The 24,973-nt window shown below is 37.4% G+C and overlaps 1 protein-coding gene across 2 annotated transcripts in view; it reads left to right on the forward strand.

Annotated features, from left to right (window-relative positions):
* oxr1a (oxidation resistance 1a) overlaps positions 1 to 24,973 on the forward strand; it is a 145,060-nt gene that overhangs the window by 15,368 nt on the left and 104,719 nt on the right. For both annotated transcript variants that reach the window (XM_057339320.1, XM_057339319.1), the window contains exon 2: positions 1,882 to 1,948. In XM_057339320.1, coding sequence (XP_057195303.1) covers positions 1,932 to 1,948 — 17 coding nt within the window. In that variant the 5' untranslated portion in view covers positions 1,882 to 1,931. The remainder of the gene's footprint in view (positions 1 to 1,881; positions 1,949 to 24,973) is intronic.

Genomic DNA, 24,973 nt, shown 5'->3' on the forward strand with positions numbered 1-24,973 from the left:
CCTCTCACACGTGTCGGGTTTAAAAATAGACTGGATTAAAGCAGTGCGCGAAGATCACAGTGTGAAAGTCACAGTGGAATACGGTACAGAGGGAGAATCCCATGATTCATAGCTGTTAATCAATGACAGCGCCACGCATTCCCAGAAGTCTGTGCGACTTGTGAAAAGGCGTGTGTTGTTGTTTTATTTCCCATAATGTGCTTTTTACAAAAAAACTTGATGTCTCTGTTTACTTGAACACCTGATGCTGCTTTTAACATCAAAGGCTAAGGAACAATTTGGGGAATATGTGTCATTAAATGCAACAAAAATCTCTCTCGTTATGGTAACACCATGGTTCTTTAATGCATATCATGCTACCATATTTACATATTATATGACTGTCACAGGCACAACTGTGTTGTTTAGAATCACTGGAGCAGGACAGTCACTGTGTCTCATTATGACTTGTGTTTAGGATTGCGGTTTAAAGGTCCTGTGCATTAATGATGCCGCCACAATGTAACCTTTGTGTAAAGAGCATCTATAGCCTGCAACCTGCATCACTAATGCACGCAGAATCCGCTCAGTGTACCGATTCAGTGGCCTCATTCTCTGCATGTGCAAGAATCTGAATCCTCTGACGATAGTTTAGGATTCGGACCCAGAATGTGTGCATGTTCTTTCTCAGACGTCCGCCCTAGAGGTGATGAACTAAGAGTCTACAGAATAGCATACTTTTGCAAAGTTTTCAGTGATTGTATATAGTATGCACTTTTTGTGCAATTTGTAAATGTTTGCGATTTATTTTTTATTTAAAAAAGAAAATACTATAGGCAGTAGTACACCATATACAGTGCACACTGCACAGTACAATTTATTAGATTCTAATTTATTAGACTGATCAGTCTAAACATACTATATGTTTTAGTGTTTTTACTCTTAATTTAACACAGTTAGCAGACACGTTAGCTAGATCACATACAGCTGACGCTTGCCAAACGTCAACAATTGTGATTATAAATTATTCATCAGCTCAGAGAACACTTAAAGGGAGATTAAATTTGAGATTAAAAGATAAAGCCTGAAGAGTTTTTGAGATCATTAAACTCACTGTACTTAAATTAGCCATTAATCAACCGGTTTATTCTTTATCCTCTGGTTATCCATTAACTTTAACCCTTTAAATATGAAGTAAATTAAAGATATTATGTACTCTAAACAGCCGTGGAAAAAAATCAAGAGACAATTTCAACATTATTTTCTGTTTCTTAATTTATTATTTGTTGGTTAGGTAAAATGATCATTTTTGTTTTATTCTGTGAGCTACTAACAATATTTCTTCCAAATTTATAACAAAAATATTGTTTCTAATTGCATTAATTTGCAGAAAACTGGAGAAACGTTTCAAAATAACAGAAAAGATGATCCGTGTTTTTTAGACCTCAAATATTGCAAAGTTCAGATTCAGAAACAAGTTCAGATTCACTTTTAAGCAATACAACGGTAATATTTGTACATGTATTTAGGAAAGGTTGTAAAAAATTATGTGATAAGCTTCTATCACAGCTTTATCAAAGTCTTGTCAGTCTTTCTTATTGCTGTTGGATGACTTTGTCACTCCTGAGGTTTGATTTTGGTGAAATTTAACAGACATTGGACTGAAATGGCCACAATACAACTAGAAATGCTGATTAAAAATAAAATTTAGAATGTGCTCTTAAATGTTTTTGCATCTGTTTCTGTGTGTGGGTATTCATAGATTATCTATAGATTATTATTAAGTTAAATGTGCAGTTTGAGGGTTAGAGTGGTTGTTTGTTATTTTATTGTTGTATGTTTTCGCTCAGGCCACCTTGACTTTTCAGCTCTTATCATTCTTTTATCTGGTTGTTTTCTCAGGTTTGTCCCTCCAGGAAAACTTTTGAGTCACAGACGGAAGCCCTGCCAACATGTTCAGCACTAAAAGGTCAGAGCAACACAACAGTTCATTTTGTTTTGATCTGTTTTTGTTTGCTACTGTGAAAATCAAATTGTATGCTGTTATTTCTATTTTGTGCTCTTAAAAAAACGTGATTGAGGTTTAGATTCTTTAAAGCCTTTTTTATTTATTTAAGGCTGATTTTGAGAACCAACATTTTTCTAATCCGGGAAATCAAGTACTGAAATAGTTTATTAAGTTTGCTGTACTAGTATGTGACTTTTAAAGTAAAATCACCATCTGTTTATTTTTAAAGCTACTGTATGCTGCAGAAAACGTCTTGTTCTGAAATCTTTCTGTCTGATGTCAGAAACCCAATACATTAACCCACGTACGCCCACATTTACATGTCAACAGCACCTATTTGGATATTTTCTGGAAGTGCAGATGCATTAAACGTACATCGGGCTTGAATTATTCATACAATGTCAATGTAAATAATTTTCCTTGTGATTTTTGATAAACAGAACATTCAGTACTCCCATTTGACTGTTCTGATTCATGGCATAAGCTTGCAGTAAATGCTGTCGGAAACTAAATTTGACAGATCTAATTGAATATGAATGTGCCATGTTTGGGTCATTGTGCAGACACCCCAAACAAACGCAATTGGGATCTTGAAGAAATAACAAAACCAATTTGGACGCATAAAATGGACAGAAGCTGCATTAGTAGCCGGTGACCTCAGAATTATTCTGCACACATTTCCTTCATGCATGTCATTGAGATTCACAGGAATTGCATGTTTTGCAACACTCATTTTCAGTGAATCCAATTTTTTGTCTCAAGAGGGTCTAGGAAGAAGCATGTTGTTGTTTTTTTAGTCAGACTGTTTTCACATTCATGTTGTTTTATATTCCATTAGTCAGTAATGATGAAAGATTGTTGTTTTAGGAGGTGTTTGCTAATGTGTGCAACTGCCTGGTTCAAAATTACCAGTAGATATGAAATCTATATTTTTATTTGTCTTTATATAAACTATCTGATCATTTAATATGATAAAATAAGAATATGAAATAAAAAAATATTAATAATAAAATTTAAATAATTTCGTTAAAAAAGTTTATCTATTCATATTTCTAACTATTTAATACAAATTATTTATTTAAAATTTATAAAATATTTTTTCATAAAATATATATTTTTTATTTATGTATTATGATTATTATTTTTCTTTTACTGACTGATTTTCTTTTTTTAATGCATTTTGGAATTTTGTTTTTTATCAGAACTCTTTAAGAACATACCTGCAGCCTATTTTTGGGTCATGACCCATCAGTTAAGAACCACTGCTGTAAAAAAGCACCTATTGTTTGGGTTTGTGTGTTTTCATCAATGGTTTAATGGCTTATGTTTACACACGCTTATTAATCTGTAACAGGAACAGTGTCAAATTAATTCCCTCATCGCTGGGATTGTTCATTAAACGCATTACAGCTCGAACAGCTCATTAAAAGTTCCATCCTGTCACATCAGTCTTCCCTTGAAAAATGAGCCGCGTTTCTCTTTAAGGTCGCAGTAAAACGTCTGAGCTCTGGCCAGCAGATAAGACTTCCACTAATTAGACCTACACCCGTGTTTACCGTCCAAAATTAGCTCAGGCAATAAGAACTAAACCCTTCCACTGGTGCCCCGAGCACAGAGCTCATTATGCATTCATCCTCTCGCCTTCCCCAAAATCATCTTGACCGCCCAGATCTGCAGTGCCTTTAGTTGTGGAAAAAATGTTCACCCTCCAGATCAGTTTTGAGATTGCCCGGCAGCTGCACCGAACAGAAGATGCAGTCCAAATTAATTTGGAGATCTGATTCAGAGAACAAAGCTAAATATATAGTTCTGATCTTGTACACTAAATCAAGGGCTTGTTCTCCATCAGACGTCCAGATCTGTCACTGTTGTCAAAATCAGAATCGATGGAAGACAAATTGTTGACATGATGTTGACACCAGCAATCAGCACCATGCTGTTCCCCCATGTAATGTAGACCCACATCTGATGTATGTTGACATCCCCATACTTGATTAGATAAAGCTGCAGAAGACGTTCCTCCTTTGAAGAACACGAACCTTATTCAACCCTCAAAGGCAAAGTGATGCAATTAGATCTAAATGACCTTGAGTTCCGATATTGTGATTGACTTTGGTAAAGCCACTGACTTTGGAGATGCTTTGGAATTCTAGGATATGTTCTTGGTGATGTCTCCTGTTAATCACAGACTTCACAGTTGCTGTTTTACCTCCTGCTGTTTCATTTCCTGCGGGGTGATTTTGATTGGTGAACTGAAAGGGAGGGTTTATTAGCATAAAGGGGAGGGGTCTCTGCACGTGGAATGTTATTATGAACGTATTTTTCAAGCTATGCATGCAATCATCTTTGGTCTTGCATGAGGTTTTTACAGTAGCATCAGCAAGGGATAATGACAGTGACATGAATGACCAATCAGAATTAGATATTCCACAGAGGCGTATAAGAAGTTAACAGCGCTAAAATAACTTCACAGAAGGTATTTTACTTGTCGCATGATTTTATGTAGAAAACAGTAAATCACAAAAAATGACTTTAGCAGGGTTTTCACAGGCAGGGTCACATATATACAGCTCCAGTAAAAATTAACAGAACATTTCAGTTTTTTCTGAATTTACTATTTAGAGGTATGTGTTTAGGTAAAATTATCATTTTTCTTTTATTCTGTGAACTACTAACAATATTTCTCCCAAATTTCTTCAAATAAAATTATTGTATTTGCATTTACTGAAACTGGAGAAACAGGTGAAAATAACAGAAAAGATGCTCTGTATTTTTTCAGACCAAAAATACTGCAAAGAAAACAAGTTCATATTCATTTTTAAGCAATACAACAGTAATATTTGTACTTCGTATTTTGGAAAAGTTCAAAAAAAAATTTAATGTGAAAATCTCGATTTATATCACAGTTTTCATGTGTCTTGTCTTGTCTTTCACATTGCTGTTGGATGGTTTTATGTCACTCCTAAGGTTTGATTTTGTTGAAATTCAACAGACACTCGACTGGAATGGCCACAATACATTAATAAATACATTAAATGATCATTTGGAATGGTCTCTTATTTTTTTCTGTTGCTGTAAATTAATATTTTTTCAATACACAAAGCCGTATACTGTGGGGATTTTAATGAAACCTTTATTTAAAAACCTCTTTGACTAGTTTTATTTGTGTAAGAGCATTAAGACAAAGATAGCATCTCTTATTTCAATGTATGTTTATGTTACAGTTGGTGAGTTTGATTCATTTCAATATATTTATCATTCTGAATATACAAGCCATGTTTACTGATGCAGAGCTCAGCGTGTGTGAGAGCGATGTGCAGAGCCAAAAGGAGCGTGTCTGGAGAGAAAACACAAATACAGTGGCTTGCAAACGTATTCAACCCCCTTCATTTTATTCACATTTTGTTATGCTGCTGCCTTATCTTAAACTACTTTAAATGATTTTTTTTACATTAATCTACACTCCATGCACAATAATGACAAAACAAAAAACTGATTTTTGACAGCTTTGCAAATTTATTAAAAATAAAAAACAAAAATAAGTACATTGCATAAGTATTCACACCCTTAACTCAGAAAATGGTTAAAGCACCTTTACAGACTCAAATCTTTTTGGGTATGATGTGAAAAGCTTTACACATCTGCATTTGGCAATTTTCTGTCATTCTTCTCCTCAGATCCTTTCAAACTCTGTCAGGTTGGATGGAGATCATCAGTAGACAGACATTTTCAGGTTTCTACAGAGATGTTCAGTTGGGTTCAAGCACTAGCTGGGCCACTCAAGGACATAGACAGAGTTGTCCATAAGCCACTCTTGCATTGTTTTAGTTGTGTGCTTAGGATCATTGTCATGTTGGAGAATGAACCTTCTGCCCTGTCCGAGGTTCTGAATGTTCTGGGCTAGGTTTTCATGATCATTATCTCCGTATTTTGTGTACAGTCCCTGAAGCTGAAAAACACCCCCACATCATGATGCTGTTTCCACTACACTTTACTGTTAAGACGGTATTGTACAGGTGTTGAGCAGTGCTTGTTTTTCTCCAGACATGATGCATGAATCTGAGATTCATCAGACCAGAATATCTTGTTTCTGACAGTTTGAAAGATTCGTTGAAGTACGTTTTTGCATATTTCAAGTTTCCATGTGTCTTCACTGAGCAAAGGCTTGAGTCTGGCCACTAAGCCATAAAGCCCAGATTGGTGGAGTGTTGCAGTGATGTTTGTCCTTCTGTAAGTTTCTCCCATCTCCATATATGATCATGGAGCTCAACCAGAGTAATCATCAGCTTCTTGGTCACCGCTCTAACCAAGACCCTTCTCCATCGATGGCTCAGTTTGGACAGGAGGTCAGCTCAAGTAAGAGATCTGGTGGTTCCAAACCTCTTTCATTGAGGATAAATGGAGGCTACATGCTTCTGTGAACCTTCAATACAGCAGATTTTTTTCAGAAGTCTTCCCCAGATCTGTGCCTTGATACAATCCTGTCTCAAAGCTCTACTGGCAGTTCTTTTGACCTCATGTCTTGGTTTTTACTTTGATATGCATTTTCAGCCGTTGCACCTTTTATTGAGCTGCCGCTCCAAATCATACTTATTCAATTGAATTTGGCACAGCTTAACTCCACTCGAAGTGTAGAAACATCAACAAGCAAAACTAATGCTTCTGAGCTAAATTTCAAGTGTCCCAGAAAGGGGTATGAATACTACCGCAATGTACTTATTTTTGTTTTTATTTTTAATAAATTTGCAAAGCTGTCAAAAATCAGTTGTTTGTTTTGTCATTATTGTGAATGGAGTGTAGATTAATGTAAAAAAATAATAATTTAAAGTAGTTTAAGATAAGGCAGCAACATAACAAAATGTGAATAAAATGAAGGGGGTTGAATACTTTTGCAAGCCACTGTATAAAAGTTTTATAATGAAAGAAGCGGGCAGATCTGTCAGGAATCATTTAGATCTGCTTCAGTGCAGCTGAAGGACATTGCGAGTTCATGAGGCAGTTTGATCCTGATGTGACACTGACATGTGCTGCTGACACGTGGAACATCTCTGTGTGACACAAGGATATTCCAAAAGTATGAAAATGACAATATGTGACATGATCAAATTTTTTTTAAAGGGGTCACGTCATGAGGAATCACATTTCATTAGATCTTTTGAGATATTGTGGATTTTGTACTATGACAATTCACTAACTTTCAGAACTCAAACACCTAGAATCCAAAACTTTATGAATGCACTGGATGTGAATTAGTGCAGGTTTATCCGCAAAAATCAAAAGTTGTTTTGAGCCTAAGGCATGAGTTCAGGCAAGACAGGGTGGTCTCATGTGGAGGGTCTTAAGGTTGCAGGAAACAGCCTGCCAGATCCGCACCTCACCCACACCCCTGCTATCTGTGGCACAACCCCCGGCTATCTAACTGATACTCTTCAGCTTCTGACCACAGCTGGAGTTAAAAGTGGAGTGAGATGAAAACTAGAGACGAGATACATTTATTGATGTATCTGTATGACTTCATGTCAGTCCAAACCTGTGTGGCTTTCTTTCATCTGCAGAACACTAAAGAAGATTGAAGAACGCTGGCAACCAAACAGCAATGACTTCCATTATATGGACACAAAATGATATCAAAATATCTTCTTTTGTGTTTCACATAGCAAGGTTTTAAAACTATAGAAGGCTAGCGTACTCTGTTTTGAAAGACATGGCACGAAGCCTGTTATCATACTGACACATCAGATGCTAGAATCCAACACCAGAGTTGACCAGACAACACAGCTCTCACAGAACATCAATGAAAAAACTGAGGAAGATGTAACACTGGAAAACTGTAAAAATCAAACAGGATATATGCCCAATTTAAAAAAACAGAAGCCATTCAAATTGGAAGGAAGAGAAAAAGAAATGTTTACACGAGCCTTTAAATCTCAAATCATGAACAGAACAAGTATCAAGGTGATACCCGTTTTTTGTATATGGCACAATGGTAGCATTCTATTCTTTACAAGTGAGACAGGGTATAACTTAAACCTTTTAATTTTTGCAGACACTATAAGCAAGAAAATCAAAAGTAAAGCCATTCCCTGAAGTCAACAGTGATAGTAACAGTGTGACATTTTTAAAACAGTGCAACTCCTTAATCTTGGCGCTAATGGCATGCCGTGGCCCACAGCTAGACTAGCTGTCTATCTTCACTGAACAAAGCAACTGTTTCAAATCGCTCTTAAGTGGTTTAAAAGCCTGTACGAGCGTGATTATATAATGTAACGCTAGACAAAGAATGACAAAACAAACGGATACTAGTGTTCAATATTTTTAACGCGTTAATCTGAACAAAAATGAATCTCAGTTAAAGTTAACAGCCCTACAGGTGCTGGTCATATAATTAGAATATCATCAAAAAGTTGATTTATTTCACTAATTCCATTCAGAAAGTGAAACTTGTATATTATATTAATTCATTACACACAGACTGATATATTTCAAATGTTTATTTCTTTTAATTTGATGATTATAACTGACAACTAATGAAAATCCCAAATTCAGTATCTCAGAAAATTAGAATATTACTTAAAACCAATACAAAGAACGGATTTTTAGAAATCTTGGCCCAGGCGAGACGCTTCTGATGCTTCCTGCTGCTGACCAACTTTATGGAAATGCAGATTTCATTTTCCAACAGGACTTGGCACCTGCACACAGTGCCAAAGCTACCAGTACCTGGTTTAAGGACCATGGTATCCCTGTTCTTAATTGTCCAGCAAACTCGCCTGACCTTAACCCCATAGGAAATCTATGGGGTATTGTGAAGAGGAAGATGCGATATGCCAGACCCAACAATGCAGAAGAGCTGAAGGCCACTATCAGAGCAACCTGGGCTCTCATAACACCTGAGCAGTGCCACAGACTGATCCACTCCATGCCACGCCGCATTGCTGCAGTAATTCAGGCAAAAGGAGCCCCAACTAAGTATTGAGTGCTGTACATGCTCATACTTTTCATGTTCATACTTTTCAGTTGGCCAAGATGTCTAAAAATCTTTTATTTGTATTGGTCTTAAGTATTCTAATTTTCTGAGATACTGAATTTGGGATTTTCATTAGTTGTCAGTTATAATCATCAAATTAAAAGAAATAAACATTTGAAATATATCAGTCTGTGTGTAATGAATGAATATAATATACACTATAGTTTCACTTTTTGAATGGAATTAGTGAAATAAATCAACTTTTTGATGATATTCTAATTATATGACCAGCACCTGTACTGACTTAATATATGGAAAAATGAGAAATTGAAATGAAAATTGAAAATGAAATTCTGTTCATTTACTCGCCCTCTTGTCATTTTAAACTTGTATGACTTCCTTTTTTCTGCAGAACACAAAAAAAGATATTTTGAAGATAAGTTAATAACCGAACAGCGCCGGCCCCCATTCACTTCTATTGTATGGACACAAAACCAATGCAAGGTGCCGGTTAACAACATCTTTCAAAGTATCTTGTGTTCTGTGGAAGAAAGTTACAATTACAAGAGGAATTACAAGTAAATAATGACAGATTTTTCAGTTTTGGGTGAACTATCACTTTAAACAAAACTCCTTAGATATCCTTAGATATGAAAGAATAACTTTGAACAATAACATTTTCCTCCAGACATGCAGACATACAGTACATGTCTGAAATGAAGCGTTTTGTTTCTGCGCTCAAGCATTGACAGTCGCTGTCAGGAGATTATGTCTTCTGTAATCAGGAATATTCAATTATAGATAGCATTTATCACCTGCGCTAAACGCTCGTGCTGGCCTTTCAATGCGCTCTAATGAGTTTTTTCATCCTTAGAAGTCACTGATAATATTGATTGAAACCAGCGCAAGTTTAATAGCAGGCTGGAAACACATGCTGCACGCTTGTGTTTTTTAAACCAAGGTCAAAAATGGGCAAGAAATGACTTGTAGATTAAAGAATGAGGAATGAAACGCCGGGAGATGAGGTGAAATGGAATGGCTTCGTCTCCGGTCTGCAGTACATCTTTAGGGACTCAGCTGGTTGTTAATTGTATGTTATGTAATATATTGGGCCGTGCAGTTGGTGGCATTTAGATGTATGAGTAAATGGTGGAGTGCTGAATGCATGCAACAAATTTGATTTGTTGATCCATTTCATGAGGAATCAAATTGTCCTTGATCTTTTGAGATGGTGTAGTATGAAAATATACTGTACAAAGAACATTTTCCCCGTTCCACATTGACCTGTCTCTTTAAGAATACTGGTGGAAAGTAGGGCACATGTGTTGACTGTGCAAGAGATTTCTATCATTTTCTGTCACTTTTCACCGTCCTGTCCCATTAAAGATGCTCTGCATTATGTTTTTATGGAGTAACATGCAGGAAATGTCTCTACTACTTGACAGATATCACTGAAATAGGTGTCCTGAGAAAATAAACCAGTCTCTGTAAGAGCCCTATAGACTCTGTAAACAGCAACAGGGAATCTGAGCATGGGATGCTATACACTTTTTTAAAGGATAGTTTAGCAAAAAAAGTAGTGTTAATGTTTTATATTATATATAATATATCTTTAAGAATGTTGGTCAAAATTAGGCATGAAAAGCTGTGCTTCTTCAAACTAGATTTGCGAAATTTGTCCATCATTAATGAGAACCCAGCGAAGTTAGGCAAATGCCAACATTAACAGGTTGACATGCCCTTATCTTGAAAATCAATTAACAAAATTTGTGCAAATGAAAATATGGATAAACATGGTTTGTGCTGAGCACAGGTTAATGTTGTTAATTCTTGGCTGCTAAGAACATTACTGAAACTCAATTATCATATTTATTTAACCTCGGGTTATTAGGTTTTGTATAATATTACCATAATATTAAAAAATGTCACATTTACAAAAAAATATAAGAAAAACATCTATCTAAAAATGTGCCGTGTTCCTAGCACTGCATGAACTAGCATTACATAAGTAAAGAGTGATGCAGAAAGCCATTAGAGCTGATAAGACGAGAGATTTGCACAGATTGATATGATTACATCGATTTCTCCGCCGTCTTCACCGCAGAAGGTAGACATCCGCCGATCCACCGAAGCTTGATAAATGTTGTTCCCGTTTCACCTTCAGCTCAGTAAGGCGTGCAGGCCTCCAGGCGGCCCGTGGAATCGCTGAACCCGGAACGGCAGACGTGGCAGAGATGTTCTGACTTCCTGGTGATTCACTGGAGGTCTCAGCGACTGCTGTGGCGAATGGAAAGTGACATGAGACAACCACAGGCGCTGCTGGGGCCAGGCTGATGTGACAGAGCTCATTACAGGGCCTCAGAGAGACTTACCCGCTAGCTGCTGTGGGTATTTTTAGCCTGAAAGGCCAAGAAAACCACTGCCTTCCTAAGTAGATACTGTAGTAGGACACGATTACGCAACAACTGTTATTCGGGCAGTTTTTAAAATTGTAGTGTGTCATTTTTGTGTCACTAGTGACTCCAAATGGAATTGCAAAAATATATATATTTTTGAAGTACATTAGATTATATATTCTTTAGGAAAATTGACCATGGTTTTATTATAGTAAAAGTGTAGGAAACATGGTTCTTTGGCAGGTTAATTTCCATTTCTATTACCACAGTTTTAGTACAAATACCATGGTTAAACAGAGTATTTTATTGCAAATAAAACCTTATTTGGCTAAAATCTTAGTTTGGTTTAACTACTATCTTAAGGGACATAAACATAAGTAAATAAATATCATTAAGTACAGTGGTACTGTACAGCATATATTAAAGTACAATTTTCTCACCAATTATATCATTTTTAGTCTGAAATGAATACAATTCATATTAATTGTGCAAATATTTAAGAGCCCAAAATGGTTTATAAGAAATTTACTTTCGGTCAGCTAAGTTATAGCAAGAATATTTAAATGTGACCCGGGACAACAAAACCAGTCTTCAGGGTCAATTTTTTCTAATTGAGACTTATTCATTGTCTGAAAGCTGAATAAAGAAGCTTTGATTTATGGTTTGTTAGGATATGATGATATTTGACCGAGATACAACTATTTGAAAATCTGGAATCTGAGGGTGCAAAAAATAAAAATATTGAGAAAATCACCTTTTAAAGTTGTCCAAATGAAGTCCTTAGCATAGCATATTACTCACAAAATAATGTTTTGATATATTTACGGTAGGACATTTACAAAATATCTTCATCGAACATGATCTTTACTTAATATCCTAATGATTTTTGGCATAAAAGAAAAATCATTTTAACCCATACAATGTATTTTTGGCTATTACTAAAATGTTCCCGTGCTACTTAAGACTGGTTTTGTGGTCCAGGGTCACATATAATATAATATATTATTTATTTATATAATTTAAGTATTAAAAGACAATATTACAATTTGTCATGATGAGATGTAATGATGCCAAAATATTTGAGGCAGACCTTTTATTACTTTCGTCGACTGTAGATATGAGATCTCATGTGACCCCCAAATGATCCAGACTGCATGAAATCTGTCCAGCTGCCTGGATCCAGCAGTCCTTGTCTCATCAATTTAGAGACGCTCAAAACAATTTGCAGATACAAAGCAACTGGAAATAATTAGATCTCATGCATTACTTTGACCACCAATATAAGTAAAAACATTCAAGCGCAAGTAATCCACTTTGTGTGGAACAGTTAAGTGTTGATGTGATGGAAATGAAATGAATGAATTTGTGAGCAGTTTTACTTTTATGATTTCTTTTGTCCCTTATGTAGAGATACATATAGAATAGGTGTCAGGATGTCAGTAATCAGCAATCTATATGAGGTTGATGCATTAGCGCATCATTATGTTCACTTCTCCATTCCGAGATTCACTGTCTGATTCTTATCTTATACATCCATACATACAGCTACACATCCCATTTGTGATCACATTTTCAGCCCACCGGTAACGTTTAGCCATCTGACAGCGTATACACCCACAACTAGTAACAGACAGTGCAGCGACTTGACAACCTCCGGTGATAAAATGTGTATGATGCATAAACGCCACACAAGAATCAGTGCAAGCTTGTTTGAATGTTTCTAAAAAATAAAATAGCTCATCCTTGTCAGAGGACACATATATAATGTTTAAAATCAGTCGCTATCCCACCGCTGAGTTGCATAACAGAATTGCATTTTTACATTGAGAAGCCCGAGGGCAGCCGAGTAACTGTAATTATCAGGAAAGGTCAATGACTGCTGCAGAACACATATCTTCACCACCACAGATAGAAGTGGCTGAGCAAAGCTCAAAGGAAAGCGGAGTCACCCCGCCAGCCTTTTATCACTGAAGGTCATCAAGTCACTGGCAAAAGTTCTTTACTGAGCACCGCACAATATACACTGCGTACTGCATACATAAGTCTTTTAAAGGGATAGTTTACCCAAAAATGACAATTCTTTTATCATTTATTCATGTCATATCAAACCAATGACTTTCTTCTACAGACCACAAAAGATATTTTGGGGAATGTTGGTATACAAACAACACTGGACCCCATTGACTTCCATTGTATGGACACAAAACCACTGAGACATTTCTCAAAATATCTTCTTTTGTGTTCCGCAAAAGAAAGAGTCAAATACAGGTTTTGAATGACATGAGGGTGAATAAATGATGACAGAATTTTTAGATGAACTATCCATTGGAAACACTTGCAGGAACTATTTCAGTCTTAACTGCTAATCTGGGAAGACAAAAAACAACACATTTCTGTCCAACAACTAAACCTGACATCAATTGTACCATGGATGTTATTTCTTAAGCTCAAATTGTACTAAAAACACAGTTTTTCAGAAAGACAGCGGTTTCAGAAGGACACCGACGTAAAATAGGCAACAATATACATTTTTAATATGAAGGAGTTCACCTGTATTTTACATTTTGCACTGCATTGCATTGTGATTTAGCATTAACGGAAATGTTTGTAAAATTAACAAATAATGTACAATACTGGCAGAAAATTATCAGTACATTTTACGTGATTTTTTTACAGTTTATTGGACCATTTTGTTACCAGGTCAAAGACGTATAATGACCACATATCACAGGGTGCGACCAATAATATCATATATCTCATTTTTGAGCATGGCTGAAATATGAATCTCTGATACAGTATGCTTAATGGTATTTTTAAAACAATTATATTTGTTGTATGTGATTTTCAGGAAAAATAAGTTTGTTCATTTTGTTCATTTAAGAAGACAAAATTATAGAACAAAAATATGAGATGATCACTAACCAAAACTCAAAGAAAAGGAAATACTTTGTTTCTAAACATGTTAAATACTAAAAAATGTTAAGTGGGTCACAAGAAAATGAATTAATTTTAAGATAAAACACAGTTGCACCACATGACATTTTTTAAGTTTATGGCTGATTCATAGATGAAAAACGCTAAAAAACATGAAACAGTTGGAGTGTTAGTGTGTTAAATCATTAAGTTACAAAATAGAAAAATGTGTTTAAACTATTTATGCTTCCATCTTTAACCTCTATAATGTAGTCTTATTGATTCATGTTCTCTACCAGGCTGGTATAACAATAATCACAAAAGACATCTCCCATATGTCATCTCAAAATCAAGTGTTCCTTCTATTTGTTCCCCAAAGTGCCTTTCCAGAACCCTGTGGTGCCATCGGTGCACCAAACAACCGTCGGTCTCTGCATACTAATAATTAGCTGTTGACAGTTCAGTGATTCTTGCTAATGAAGATTAGCAGGCTTTGTCTCCGCTTTGACACAGTCAGGAATGGTTTTGAATGGTTTGAACTCACGGTGTCACGTGACCAGCCTGAAAAACAGAAAAGTGAGATTTCTATAAGGGACTGTTGTGTAATCCAGAGAGTATCATGGGAATCAGAACAGGTACACAGTTTTAAAGCCAGCGATGCAGTTTGAGCTGTTCTAAAACAGAGATTAAACGTGAAGAATGTATATATAGAGAGAGAGATGTCCTCTTTTAATGGTAGCACATTGTTTTCCCCCAAGGCTGAAATCTTCCCTAGCCTCCATCTGGGTGATTTACAGTGGCCGAGATGATTTTCGATGTGTGAGAAATAATTTAGCACCTACAGCACACACGTTTATCTCCAACCTCATATATGCAACATTCTGCAAGATGTGGGAAAAAACGTGATACATTTCTTTCCTCGTTGCTTTTCCCTTGTTGGCCATTTTGCTAATAATGCATAGCAGGTCTGGCTCGATAAAATCATCATGTTAGAGTTTTCATCTCTGATAGGGAATTCTGCATATGGAAGATCCCGTATATTATATATATTTTCTATTTAGCATTTTTCTTAGGTAAAGGTCCAGTGTACAAAATTTAGCGACATCTAGTGGCAAGTTTGCGAATTGCAACCAACGGCTCACTCCACCCCTCCCTTTTGAAGCACTACGGCTTCACAGAACAAAGATGTCGTCACGTTTTCGCTTCTTTGCCGATAAGATAATGTATTTACAAAGCGCGCTCTGTAGAGCTGTTTGTCCGTTTAAGGCCACTGTAGAATCAACATGGTGAATTCCATGTAAGGGGACCCGAGGTGTATGTAAATAGAACTTTTCCATGTTGTTGTTGTGCATTCTAGCCTGTTTTTCATCTCCCTGCTGGTCGACCGGTTTCAGGCTGTCTTCACTGAACAGACCTGGTAAGCTTTAGCTGCAGTCAATATTTCAGCATGACACAGGACGGAGAGTGATGCTTGACCGCAACACTCAGTTATTAGCCTTACGGTGAGGGCAAGAACAGACCAAATTTCAATTTATCGCCTGTGAAAATGCAATCTACTCGTGCTCGGCCAGGGTGCCCAGAACAGTTTTTTTTTTGTTTGAGTTTAACATCTGTATGCCATGTTAACTGTTTTATCATTGTTAAGCTCCAAAGTACACTTTTTATTTCATTAAGTCGTTAAAGTGTTTGTATTTATAATGATGTATGGGTATGATGTATGGAAACAGTCAGTGAATGAATCAATGATTCGGGTCACTGTGATGAATCCCCACAAGCTCTTAAAGTGATAGTTCATCCAAAAATAAAAATCTGTCATTTACTCACCCTCTTGTCATTTCAAACCTTTATGACTTTCTTTCATCTGCAGAACACAAAAGAAGATGTTTGAAGAAAGTTGGTAACTGAACAGCACTGGACCCCAATCACTTCTGTTGTATGGACACAAAACCAATGCAAGTGAATGGGGTCCAGTTAACAAAAATTTCAAAATATCTTCTTTTGTGTTCTGCAGAAGAAGGAAAGTCATAAAGGTTTGTAATGACAAGAGGGCGAGTGAATGATGACAGATTTGTATTTTTGGGTGAACTATCACTTTAAGCTATTGATCAGTTTCTTTCCAACTCCAATCTTTGGAGTAAACTTTTGATTCTTATAGTCATGGAATCCAAGAATCTATACATTTTGGGATGGACTCCCAGCTCTCTGGTGTGAATTGTGTTGTCGGTGTATTTATTAGTGCTGTCGTCTGGTACTGTTTATTTTTGGCTCTGGTTAACAGACAGCATCCTGCCATAAATACAAGGCAGCTTCATTTGTATTCCGCACCACGGTTGGTAAGTCATCTCAGAGCAGGTCTATTTTTCAACCCCAGCCCAGAAATATCATCCTGCACCACCCACTGCAAACAGTACGGAATACAGATGTGACCGAGTGGCCCATTTATTATTAAAATATATCTGCAGTAGTGCATGCTTCATGTAGACAAATAGCTGCACAAAAATGGATGGTATGTGTTTGGTTGTATTATTGGGATGTCTTATAAAAGAGTATCTACCTCTGCAAGACATTTTTAATGTATTCTAAGTCTATTGTACTATTGTTGCTGTCCCATAGTGGTATGGAATATGAATATAAAGGTACTTTGAAATATGTTTATGCCTGTCATGGTACAAAAGGGATGCTGTATTTTATCTACCATGGTGCTCCAAGGTACTTGTTTAAAGATGTATGTACTACTACGATACTTGTTTGAAAGTGATGCATTTAGTGATGCAGTTTTTGGAATAACATGTATAAAAGTCTCTGCTTGATAGATATCACAGAAGGTGTCTGGAGAAATCATACTGTATGTGCTTTTGTGGCAGCCCTAGGAAAGAAAAAGAACTCGGGGGAGTGGCTTGTGTTTTTTAGCCAATCAGAAATATCCTCTGAGTGTAAATCAGTTCTTTTGCTTAATGTTCAAAGCTTAGCGAAGCTTATTTAGTCTAATGTCACTTCTTGTTTAGTGTGTTTCTATTTTTCTTACATGTTTTCCTTATTTAGTTAAATCAAATGTTAAATAGATTAAGTTATTTATTATTTAATTCAATAAGTAAGTGAGTAATCGTATTAAAAAATCCCGATGTCAATACTGGCCAAAATAATATTGATTATAATTTTTGTCATGATAAAGCAGCCTCATCCCTTAATGCATTGCAAATGAAATGTTGTTTATAAATGTACTTCATTCAGTACCAAAAAAGTATAGAGATACATTTTCTATATTTGTGTGTGATACCGTATGTCGTTGTGCACTTAATAAAGTATTGCGTTGCATGGAAAGCAGTTGTTGAGTTGGAACGCTGTTTTTATGACACACACTGGTTGCAACCTATGTAGACTGCGCCAATGTAGCAGTTTGATTTCATTTCAAATGCAAAACAGCTGCTTATGTTGGTTCAGTAGGTTTTTGGAACACCGTTTTGAGCGCCAAAGCAAAGTAGGTGATGGACCATACAGAACTGGGGCAGTTTTTAATCGTCTACCTGTTGTCTGGATCCAAGGGTTCAAGGTTTGGTTAGCATGGCCCAGTATTCCCCTGCTGGTAGATTCTGTAACTGCGCCATCTGGCAGCAAAAACATCTTTCTTCACTGACACCCTTTCAAAAGTGCTCATGTATTCTGAGGAATTTTGGCAAGCAACATGTCTAATAGATGTTTTACCAGCTGAGCCATTGAGGTGAGAAGAAATGTTAATGAATACTTTCTTCACGTTGCCTTGATATGTTTCACTCGTTCATTCAGACTCCCACGTTCTTTATTTTCTCTGTCCATGACGTCTTGCACAATTTAAATCCTATTGTGGAGCTCAAGATCCCTCTGGATCCTGCGTCTCCTGCATCCTCAGTCGCTAGGATATATCCGCTAATGACATTACCCCAGTGGCCGACTCTCTGGTCACATGATCTTAGATTTCTCCTAGCTTAATCACAGCATCGTGTTAGTCCATACAGTAGATGAGCTCTGAATGCACCCCATCAATGGAGCCCTCATGGCGGAAGACATGGTACGTACGCAAACTTTCCGCGCTGTGATTTTCTTAGCCTTGGAGATGAAATGTTATGAAAATTGCACTTGAACTATAAGAACTGAAATTGTGTCTGACTTTAGCTCCGGTGCCCAGAATATGAAATGACATTGAAAATGTGAATGAGGTGCCTATTGAGTTCAATTAATTTGGGATTCTGAACATCAAAACAATTTGGTTTTTAAGACCAGAATGTTTTAGTAATCAATAAGTAGTGTTGTTTTTGGATTGTAGCTTTTATCTTTCACCTTCTCTGGAAATCCTCTTTAAATGGTGAATTTGCCTCACGACACAATCGGTCAATAGAAGTTAAATAACAGCTCTTAAAAGGCAGATTTGCTTTAAGTTGGAAAGACGTGGTGGGACACAGACAGAATTAAATTGATTTAAAGGATTGAGCGGTGTCTGCTTGTGCTTCAAAACAAACTCTTTATGCCAGTGTTTGCCTTAAAATAATAGAACGATTAATTTGCCATCAGTGTCCTGGTTTATTACGGCTTGAACAATAAAATCAGTGCAAATATATTTTTTTGTTTATTTGTATTGTCAATGCACAGGAACATTTAATTAACATATTTACACATACTTTGTACACAGATTCTCTGCTGTCATGCATAATTTATTCCATAGCAACACCCTGGCAACCAGCTATAATACCCCATGATGTTAACACGCTAGCAAGTGGCAAGAAAGAGCACAGTGTTGTTTTTTACAAATGCTGGGTCCGTCCGTCCGTCTGTCGGTGTGTTTGTTTGAAGTAAACACTCCAGGACAAACTTTAAGCTGTGTGGTGGCCACGATAATCCCCCTTGATCAGAAAAAGTGGATTTGGCTGAGTGTCCCAGTTAACCAGGCTGATCAAAGCCTAACCCCCCATCTCCACCCCTCCCGTCCTCCTTCGGCATTTATCATTCAATTAATCCATCCATCTATCCCTTTATCTTTGTGTCTTTTCCTTTCAGCTCATCAGAACTGTTTAGCCTCTAGCCGGGGCTAAATTTACAATAATGTATTTGGTTTCAGACGCACACGGTTAGATCATGCAATAGTGTGCATTGTGCTTTTGGTCAGTTTTTTATTATTAAGACCTTTTCATCAGACGCACACTCCTGGCCCGAAGTTAACTTACGATCTGTCTTTGACTGTAATATAATTTTTTTATATTTATTTATATTACAATTAATATTTTATTGTATATTAATTGTATTCAATTAAATTAAAACTACTCAGCGGTTATTGATTCTTTGAAGAGGTCTACTGGGAGTTAAGTTGGGGCCACATAACGTTTGTTTTTGTTGTTGCCGCTGAAACTGTCTATACAGTTCTGTTGCATACAGGCTTATTATAGAAGTATGCTTATTAAAGTTCATAATTTTTTTGCTTTGCTGACTTTACGTACTGCACATATCACTGCATCAAACCTCTAGCCATTGACAAATAACATATGCCTCCCCTCTTTGGAAAAGCACTTGCCACCAGTTATTACATCATACATTTTTGCATGTGTGTGCTTGTTGGAACTACAGTATATGTGTTACTCTCTGCAAGTGTAAGGACTGTATATGCAGTACAGAACGGTATATCAAGATGTGTACAACATAATATCTAAATGTGAAGGAGTCATAAATACTTTATAGAATGTACAACTGAAAAAAAAACAGCAAGTGACAGAATTGCTGCAATAAAGGCTTTATTAGCATTATGAAATTGCTGTCAGTGATCAACAAAACAAGACAAACATACATGGCCTTTGGTTTAAAGCAGTGGTCACCAACCCTGCTCCTGGAGATCGACCGTCCTGCAGGCTGCAGCTCCAACCCTGCTTCAGCACACCTGTCTGTAATTATCAAGCAAACCTGAACACCTTGATGAGATAGGTCAGGCGTGTTTGATTGGGGTTAGAGCTGAAATCTTCAGGACGGTCGATCTCCAGGAGCCGGGTTGGTGACCACTGGTTTAAAGTGTGCAAAAAATAAAACAAAATGACAGGAAAAAAAGGCCCAGGAAAAAAAGGCCCAGAAAAAAAAAAAGTCCTGTTCTAATCTATAAGATCTTCACCATTTGGCCACATGTTCTCGTCTACATCACATCATATGTTGTCTCTCGCTATACACCTTGGAAATTAATGCTTGGCATGCCTTATCCCCACCCCTGACAGTCTTCAACTGAGATGTCTCTGCACCCAGCATCCATGGCATCCAGGAGGGACATTTGGTCATGTGGCCGATGATCATATACTTTCCACCTCAAAGCAGAAAAAAATTCCTCAATGGGGTTGAGGAAAGGAGAGTATGGAGGAAGAAAAAGAGAAATCACTCTTGGATGTGCTGCAAACCAGTTTGTGATTGCATGTGAATGGTGGAATGCTACATTGTCCCATGTAGTCACAAATGTCCTCATGTTTCCTCCCACCCGTTCTGCTTCTGGCACCAGTTGTTGGTGGAGGTCATCTAAAAACAGAAGGCGCTCTGTGTTGTAGGGACCAATCTGGCTTTTCTGCAGGACCAAACCAGCACTTGAGATTGCAGCACACATTGTGATATTTGCTCCTCTCTGACCTGGCACATCAACGGTGGCCCTTTTCCCAATTACATTTCTTCCTCGTCTACGCGTTTTTGCCAGGTTAAACCCTGCGTCGTCTACATAAATGAATTCATGCAGTGTCTGATTAGCCTCCAACTCCATAATTCTCTGAAAGAAAAATCAAACAATTATTACATAAATGCTTTAGAGTAGCTATAGAGAATAGTGAAAAAAAAGAGGTGTGGAATAGTCACTGTAGAATCAGACATTGTGTATAGACACCTTACCTGGACGCATTGGTGCTGGAGTTCCTTGACCCGATCACTGTTCTCTCAAAGGGAACAGTGTACAACGGTTTCATTCGAATTCTGTGTTTGGTCAGAGTCCGAGCAATGGTAGCCAGGCTGATGCTTTCCACGTTTTGGAATACCAGGTTGTCCTCTACAATTCTGGTCTGAATTTCTCTGTTTTATTGCATTGTCAGCAATGACCCATCCTACAATGGCATGTTCTTGGTCTTCACTGAGAAGCTTTCTTCTTCCCCCAGAGCGAGGAAGTCGTTGTGTCCTTTAGAGTAACAAAAATACAACATTTGTATCTGTAACTGCTGGTGGCCAGCGGTTACTGTAATACAGTAAATAGCAACTGCACTGATAGCCCTCATGAAATGCATGACTTACCTGTTGGTTTGTTGAAAAATCCGGATAATGGAAGTAATGGAAGGATAATGTCAACGGTTGACCGTCTGAGATTAGGCTGGACTCTTTCACCAGCCTCTCTCAATGATAGACCATGGTTTATCACATGGTCTATGATTGTGGCTCTTACTTCATCCGTGACAACAGCTCTTACTCTCCTTTGAACAGCACCACGCATTCTTACTCCTCTTCCCCTACCTCTCCTTCTCCCTTGCCCTGGTCCATCTAGTCCTCTCCTTCGACCATCTAGTCCTCTCCCTCGACCATCTAGTCTTCTCCCTCGTCTAACTAGTCTTCTCCCTCGACCAACTAGTCTTCTCCCTCGACCAACTAGTCCTCTCCCTAGTGCAGACATTTTCTTTCTTTTTTTGCTCCTCTGTGTTGTTATGTGTTGCTTTGAACAAAACCAATCCAAAGACTGCCTTTTTCTGTGTATGTCCATGGAATGGAAAGTCTTCAACACCTGGCTATGTCTGCTGATTGAGATTGGAATCAGCTATTTCTCACTCTAATCATTAGTAATTTAAAAATGCTTATCAGCTGTTTGAATATATTTTTTAAATATTTGTTTCAATACTTTTGAGCTGATATTGTTGCAGAAGTAGAGGCTTTATACTGTATCTATGGTTTGGAAGAATAGGTCTTCACTTATGGCATGCTGCGTTTAAGCATTTGTAAAAAAGACTATAAAGATCCATGATTTTGGTATTGGGTATGCTTATATGTAAAGAAAATGTAGGCATTCTAGAAACATGTTAATTGACTGCATTTTGTGTGAAAACAGCATGAATTGTGTTAATGGAATGGTCACAACAGACGGATGTTGTGCTAATTGTGTTTAGAGTTTTGAAAATGTGACTACAGATCGGTCAATGGGATGTTAGCAATTGAAACAAACTGTAAATCTGTAATCATTGACTCGAATCGAGAGCTTGTGAATCGGAATCGAATCGAATTGGAACATCAGAATCAATACCCAGCCCTTCTGTCAATGCTTGGATTGTGTGTGTGGAATCTTTTTGTTGTATACAACAACATATTTTTTTATATTAAGATGTTTTTTGTTGTTGTGATTTTTATGATTGACAGTTTTGCAAACCTATGATGACAGACCGCAGAAATAGAGACTTCGGTGTCAGACATAAAGCACAGACCCGGGCACACAACATAAAACGCAACAAGACACATGGAAATACATGCAACGAGACAAACAGCAAGCCACGCAACACTAGATATGCCACAAAACAAACAAGACACAAACAAAACATGCAGCCAAACGAAGACGACTCGCACCAAGTTAATACTTCTACTGTATTTAATGGTCTAATATTTAACTTTGCCAATTGAGTTCACCAGAATAAACCTCTTACAGTGTTGGCAGCTCAGCCACATGGTCCTGCGTTTATCAGTGGCTTAAAGTCAGGACAAGGTCTTTACATGCCAGAAAAAGCCTCCGGTGAAACAAGGTTACAGCTGGAACACTGGTGTTTTTCTTTTTGCAATTATGCAATAAATCCGTTTGATTGTGTTGCAGACATTAGATGAAGATGCTCGTGTATTTGCTTTTAGAGAAAGGGAAAAGTGATAACAGGGCCTTAGACGATGGATTGAGTCGATGACCGCTTGATTGTATCCCCATCTCATTTTCTGCCACCATCTGCTGTGTCCAGATGGAGGAAGACAGTGAGGACAGTGCTGGTGAAAGGTTGAAGATCCACAGAAGAGAAGTGAGAGTTTCGTTTGTGAGTGAAGGAAAGGAAAGGAAGAGAGAAAGAGTTTAAAATAGTAAAGTAGCTCAACTGGTAGTGTATTGTGCTTGCAACGTGGCATGGGTTTGATTCCCAGAGAAAGCACATACTGATAAAACAGCTCAAATACATTTTGCAATTTGCTTTGGGTAAAAGTTTCTGCCTGCTGCATGAATGTAAATTGATGCGTGTTGTCAAAAATGCAGGCAAGAGGCCATAAATAAAAGTGTGATTCAGAAAGTCATTCATTCTACCTGAGTGCTACTCAATTTTTCTCTTTCTCTCATCCAGTGGCCTGTTATTTCTGGTAATCATAAGCTTTCACAGCACAACAATGTTCTTCATTCACTCACTTCAGTAGCAGTACATGATTGCAGCTGTCACACAATGTGACGCGTTCAAATAAGACCAATTTAAAGGCGTAGAGAACATACGACGCTACCAGCGAAAGTCCAAAACGTTCCCTTCATCAGACACAATTCCATCAAATGATACTCCCACTGTTTCTTTGTCTCCACAAAATATAAACTCACGATTGTTCTTGCAAAGTGTGGTAAAGATGAATGCTATTATTCTCAGAGCGATGAACGCTATTATGCTCATAACTGGAATGAAGATGAGGACCCACAGAATGAGAAGGCGACAGCTAGTCAGCTACATTTATGAACCAGGGTTGGCGGTTGGGTAATGTAAGAGATTTTCAGATTCTGGTTTCAGTTCCAGTTTTGCCTATATAATTATTCCCGATTCCATTTAAATTATACTATACACAGTAACATTATGCTTTTCAAGCATGAATAAGCTGGTTGGCCAAATAGTCCCTTGAATGATGTCTTTTTTTTTAAAAAAAACAGAACTCTCGGTTCCCAACCCGAGCTGGGGTGTGTTTCCCAAAAGCATCGTTAGCCAACTATGGTCGCAAGTTCCGTCATTCCAGCATAGTTCAATGATTTAAGTGTTTACCGAAACCATCGTTCCAACGATCAATCGCAAACAGCATTGCAAAGTTGCGTGGTTGGAACTACAGGTCTAGAGCTGTGTTTAGAAGAATAGATCCTTTTTATTATGACATGTAGAATTACAAGCCTCGTGCCTTTGAGCAAACTAAGCAAGCAACATGTAGTGCATTCTATATCCATCATTCGAAATACAAACAAATTTAATTTGACATCTTTTAGTTTGTTAAGAAAATACAAGCGCTGTTTTTTGAAAAGTGCGCATGCGCACAAACGCACGTGCACTAGGACCCTGGGGAATCCCCGGGCGGAATGACGTAGGAGGAAACTTATGAATTAATGAAATATCGTGAAATAAAACAACAGATAACAAAATAAGACAACTAACGTCGCTGGTAAATGCAATGTATGTTATTTACAGCAAGAATTTGACATTAATTCGATCTGAACGTATTAGTAGACGTCATTACTCCACCACCTGTGTAGCGTAATCAACTAGATTGCTCAACCAACTTGGTTCAAACGATTGATCTCCGACAGAGTTACTACGGTTTCAGGAAACAGTCATAACTACATCGTTAATTTCCCCAATGATCCATCCTACTATGGTGGTCAACCAGCGAGTCATGTCGTTGTTCGGGAAACGCATCCCTGGTTGCCAGGGTGTTGCTATGGAATAAATTATAGTTCTCGGTTCCCAAACCTATTAACCGTAAAGG

The sequence above is a fragment of the Triplophysa rosa genome, linkage group LG8, assembly GCF_024868665.1.
Source record: "Triplophysa rosa linkage group LG8, Trosa_1v2, whole genome shotgun sequence".
Taxonomy (NCBI): domain Eukaryota; kingdom Metazoa; phylum Chordata; class Actinopteri; order Cypriniformes; family Nemacheilidae; genus Triplophysa; species Triplophysa rosa.